The sequence below is a fragment of the Drosophila novamexicana genome, unplaced genomic scaffold (assembly GCF_003285875.2).
Source record: "Drosophila novamexicana strain 15010-1031.04,08,12 unplaced genomic scaffold, DnovRS2.1 tig00000193-arrow-pilon, whole genome shotgun sequence".
In the NCBI taxonomy this organism is placed as follows: Eukaryota; Metazoa; Arthropoda; class Insecta; order Diptera; family Drosophilidae; genus Drosophila; species Drosophila novamexicana.
In genome coordinates this window covers 6,936,066-6,941,345 of record NW_020824787.1, presented here as the reverse complement: position 1 = coordinate 6,941,345, position 5,280 = coordinate 6,936,066, and the positions used below count along the sequence as shown (strand labels likewise).

Below are 5,280 nucleotides of genomic sequence, written 5' to 3'. Positions count from 1 at the left end.
CGAACTAAATTCAAGCTATTATATAAAAACCTAGACTTTTAAACAGAGTCTGTGCCTAGCTTAAGTCGCTGGCCCTATATGTATATATGCAGTCAACAAATCTAGTCCACGTGAAAAGATTTATGTATATACCGTTTATATATATCTAAATGCTCAACCATCTCTGAACCCGCCCACAAGCTGTTCTCTTAATCCATGTTTAAACTTCGTATTTGTGCAGGTAAGCATCTTACTTTGATCCAAGTTTAACGTCCCCCTAATACACTAACAAAATAAAAATAAATTAATTTTATAACTTTAGAAAAACTCACTTTAAACACAATTTTTAAGCATTTAAAAAATATAAATATATTTTACTTCACAAATCTAAAACTCATTTCAAAATTTCAGCATGTAAAACTAAAAGCATTTGGAAAATCAAAAAATCAAAGTCATTGGAAACATTTTCATCAAAACTAATTAAACAATATACAAATCATTATTATCATAAATCAACATTATATGGGGTGAGTCATACATTATAGTTATTATTTTAATATAAAGAAGAAGATCGATTGCAGACTTCAATTTGTATGCCCTTGTTAAGGGTATTAACATTTGGTCATGAGACGCATAGCGCATAGAACCCCATAAAGATATCTTGACTCAAGATTTATTAGTTATTCTATTTGATTTCTATTATTAACCAAATCTTCTTAATATTAAGGTCCTTTTTGATATACTTTGCTCCTTTCATATATGCAAAATCTTATCAACATCGGACAACTATATATATATAATAGCGGCAGCTATATATAGGAACAATCAGCCGAAAAATAGGTTCTTATACCCTTGCAGAGGGTATTAAATTTTTTTTCTTTTTTATTAAGATACCCGACCAAACTCGGGATTTATTGGTTCCACTATTGCTTCCATATATATGCAAAATCGTTTAAACAGCGGACAACTATATATAATAGGTAATGCCATAGGAAAAATCGTTCGACAAGTAGGTTCCTTTAAGGCAAGATACTCTCTTTTCCAAGATATTTTCATTAAATTCAGCATTTACGAGCTTCACTATTCTCACATATCAGCAGAATCGTAAGGCAAATGTCTACAAGGGTATTATATCTTCGGCGTCCCCCATTTATTCCTACTTTCTCGTTTATTATACATATTTCCACTATAATTATATGCACCGATAACCTCTTTTTAATTTCTTTCTTCTTTTAATTACACTCAAAATTGATCATTGGGTTTTTTTTAAAAAAACAATTATATTGTTATCGACTTATCAACTGATATGCCAAATAGCCGAAGCGAAGTCCAAAAACCCACACCTGAAATAGTCTAAAATATAGGAATAAACAGATATATAATTTCTTTGGTAACATTTGACAACATATAACGGCAAAGATATTGTACAACTTGGGTAAAATCTTCCGCAGTTTGAAAGTAACTGTATTTTATTCACAATTTTAGAGTCCCTTAGAATCAAGTACTTTTTCTTGATATTTCGATTGAACAATTTTTATTAATTTTTTTTATTTACTTTTTCATGTTCTTTATAACTCCGCATAGATATTACATAATTTCGATGCACTTATCGATGTTTGGCAAAAAGTCATTATAGCTCTGCTCCACCTCTTTGGTGGCATTGAGAAAACAGCTTTCCGTTTCGGCTGGCAGCTTGGCGATCAGCTTCAGGGTGGTGTTTATCTTATAGGTCAGTTTCATGATGGCCTCAAACAGACCCAAGAAGCACTTGCCTGAGGTCATTTTGCCATCCTCCTCATCAGCGCAAATTGTGCTATTCAGATGTATGATATCCTCGCATAGGGCTATAATGCTCTTGCAGCTCTTGACAATTTTGGCAATATCCTTGGGTATAGCCGTGCCGCAGGCATCGATGGCATCCACATAGTTGGTCGTCGCAAGCAGCACCTCAATCACCTCTTTGATGGTGCAATTAACGCCACGCAACGTGGTCAGCGCCTTCTTCAGGGCCTTCTCCACGGACTTGATGAAGCCATAGGCCTCCACCTCCTCAAAGTCAAACGAATCGGCATCGCTGGCCTAAAATTAACCAGAGAGTTACTCGGGTAAACCCAATATTAACTGCTAGATTCCACTGACCGATGAGCCCAGAAGACAGCTGCCGGAGACGAGCAGCAACAGGCAAAGAGTTGTAGTTCTCATACTGGGTATATCACGTTGAATGTCTGTTGGGCAACGACATTTTTCGCTTTTAAAGAACTTGTCTATCTCTCGAGTGGTTTCATTGTTCACTCTGGTTTGTTCTATTTTTGGTTTATTCAAATTTAGTTATTTCTTCTTTGATAAGATTCCCAAATTAATTAGGCAAGCTTATGAGCAGCCGCAGCAAGAGAATTTCCTTTATTTGTTGTTTGCTTATCAAGAAAAGAGCAATAATAGCTCAATTTTCGCTGGTTTAATTTGAATAAATTGCAATCTACAAATAATTTAACAAATATAAAATAAATAACTGGTTTAGTCGGGAGCTCCCGACCAGGGGATACCCTGAACTCTCTTATTCCAACATCAATTGCAGAGAAAAAAAAGCGAATTAAAATAGCAGCACAGAAAACAATACAATCGAAATTGCAATGCTGTTGCTAGAATTCTATGAAGACGCGCAGAACTTGTGTGTGTAAATGTATACAGACATTCTTGGAACTTGCGCTTGCTGCCGCTGATACGAGGAATAGGTTTTGTATTTCTTAACCAATGTTGATGAAATTTTCTGCAGTACATTTTAATGTGCCATAGAATATTTGTGTATTCTCAAAAAGTCAATTGCATTAAAATTGTGGCTTAAATTGGTGGCCTATACAAGTTGGTTTATTAGTTTGGTTTATAGCTATGAGGTGGTAGCGGGGAGGGGTGATAGCTATAAAATGAAATATTCTTGGTATACATACTATTCTAGAAGCTATGTGTCAATTTTGGTGGCCCTAGCTCTTATTATTTACCAAAATTGCTCAAAAAACTGGATTTCGATATCGTTTTAAATCGATTGCGTGGAAACGGAGTAAGTTTTCGATTATCGGAAACAAACTCGTACTGCGCATGGATTAGGAGCACCTACAGCTAGGTCCTAGTCTCTAGCTCTTATAGGTTCTGAGAACCTTGCGTTCATACGTACGAGCAGACAGACGGGCATGGCTAGATCGGTTCGGCTGTTGATGCTGATCAAGAATATATGTACATATGTACCTTATGGGGTCGGAGATGCTTCCTTCTGCCTGTTACATACATTTGCACAAATACATAATACCCTTTTTACCCACTTTCAATGGGTTCAGGGTATAAAAATAAACAGATATCAACTATTTTAGTTGCATTTTATATATTTGCTCTTGAAAATATATTTTTGACTAGTATAAAGTAATACTCGGTTAACAAAGTATACAAATTATTCAACTTCGATAAAATCTCCCACAGTTTGAAAGTACCTGTCTCTTGTTTACAGTTTTAGATTCCCTTAAAATCAAGTGTCGATTGTAATATTTTCATGTTCTTTATAATTCCGCTCATATATTACATTTCCTCGATACACTTATCGATGTTTGGCAAAAAGTCATTATAGCTCTGCTCCACCTCTTTGGTGGCATCGAGAAAACAGCTTTCCGTATCGGCTGGCAGCTTGGCGATCAGCTTCAGGGTGGTGTTTATCTTATAGGTCAGTTTCATGATGGCCTCAAACAGACCCAAGAAGCACTTGCCTGAGGTCATTTTGCCATCCTCCTCATCAGCGCAAATTGTGCTGTTCAGATGAATGATATCCTCGCATAGGGCTATAATGCTCTTGCAGTTCTTGACAATTTTGGCAATATCCTTGGGTATAGCCGTGCCGCAGGCATCGATGGCATCCACATAGTTGGTCGTCGCAAGCAGCACCTCAATCACCTCTTTGATGGTGCAATTAACGCCACGCACCGTGGTCAGCGCCTTCTTGAGGGCCTTCTCCACAGACTTGATGAAGCCATAGGCCTCCACCTCCTCAAAGTCAAACGAATCGGCATCGCTGGCCTGAAATTTATCAGAGAGTTACTCGGATAAACCCAATATTAAGTGCTAGAATCCACTGACCGATGAGCCCAGAAGACAGCTGCCGGAGACGAGCAGCAACAGGCAAAGAGTTGTAGTTCTCATACTGGGTATATCACGTTGAATGTCTGTTGGGCAACGACATTTTCCGCTTTTAAAGAACTCGTATATCTCTCTGCGGGATCTATCAGTCGAGTGGTTTCATTGTTCACTCTGATTTGTTATATTTTTGTTCCATTAAAATTTAATTTCTTTGATTAGATTTCTAAAATAATCAGCCAAGTTTATGAGCACCCGCAGCAAGACATACAAGTGTCTCAATTTCTTTTGCTAGTTATTTGCTTATCAAGAAAAGAGCTCAATATTAACTCAATTGTCGCTGGTTTAATTTTGCTGAATTGCAATCTAAAAATAGTTAGGGAATACCCTGAACCCTCTTTTAACAACACCAAACTTTAGCAGTAAAAAAAAAAATTAAAAAAAAAAGTGCCCGCGATAGGACTCGAACTCGTAACAGACCACACCGCCTGCAACCGCCACTACTGAGCAGGCACATTAACAACTCAGCCTTGATGAGAAAAAAACGAATAAGGAAAGCAGCACAGAAAACATTGCAACCGCAGTTGCTGCATTGCACAGAAATTGTTGCAATTTGCGCTTGCTGGCCCAAATTTCAAGTACCTTTTATAGGTTCTGAGATCCTTGCGTTCATACATACGAACGGACGGACAGACACACGCACATGGCAAGATCGACTCGGCTATTGATGCTGATCAAGAATATATATACTTACTTTATGAGGTCGGAGATGCTTTCTTCTGCCTGTTCCATACATTTGCACAAATACATCGTACTCCTTTAACCCATTTTAAATGGGTTCAGGGTATACATACTTTATAAAAAGAATTTTACAAATGTTGAATATTTTTGACAAGTTAGTTAATGAAGTACTTAGTCTCAAAGAAAGATATCTTGCGATTGGATCGAAACCATATGTATATCATACGGCTGGCATAGACACTATAACATTTAGTATTATCCGAAAAACCATTTTGTTGTTGCTGATATTGCTTGCAAGGGTATTTAAACTTCGGCTACATTTTACCCACACAGCAGATTAACGTTAGAATCCCATATACTTGTCTCACTTTCCAGCCAAGTTTCCAAATTCCAGCGGATCAGCTGCGCTCTTCTCTCCACAGCGCTGCTGCAGCGCGCCGCTCTCTC

The 5,280-nt window shown here is 37.4% G+C and overlaps 1 protein-coding gene across 1 annotated transcript; it reads right to left on the bottom strand.

The window, feature by feature from the left end:
* Positions 1–3,378: 3,378 nt before the first annotated feature.
* On the bottom strand, positions 3,379–4,861 carry LOC115758921. Its single transcript, XM_030699720.1, has 3 exons — positions 4,847–4,861; positions 4,096–4,237; positions 3,379–4,035 (listed from the first exon to the last, which is right to left on the bottom strand). Exons 2-3 carry the CDS (start codon positions 4,156–4,158, stop codon positions 3,544–3,546), a joined length of 555 nt encoding a protein of 184 aa, XP_030555580.1. The 5' UTR covers positions 4,159–4,237; positions 4,847–4,861; the 3' UTR covers positions 3,379–3,543.
* Positions 4,862–5,280: the final 419 nt, after the last annotated feature.

Excerpts from the sequence above, each read along its gene's own strand:
- LOC115758921 (XM_030699720.1), bottom strand. The coding sequence starts at position 4,158 with ATGAGAACTACAACTCTTTGCCTGTTGCTGCTCGTCTCCGGCAGCTGT. Across the intron at positions 4,036-4,095 it reads GCTGTCTTCTGGGCTCATCG|GCCAGCGATGCCGATTCGTT; the intron begins GTCAGTGGATTC and ends GATAAATTTCAG.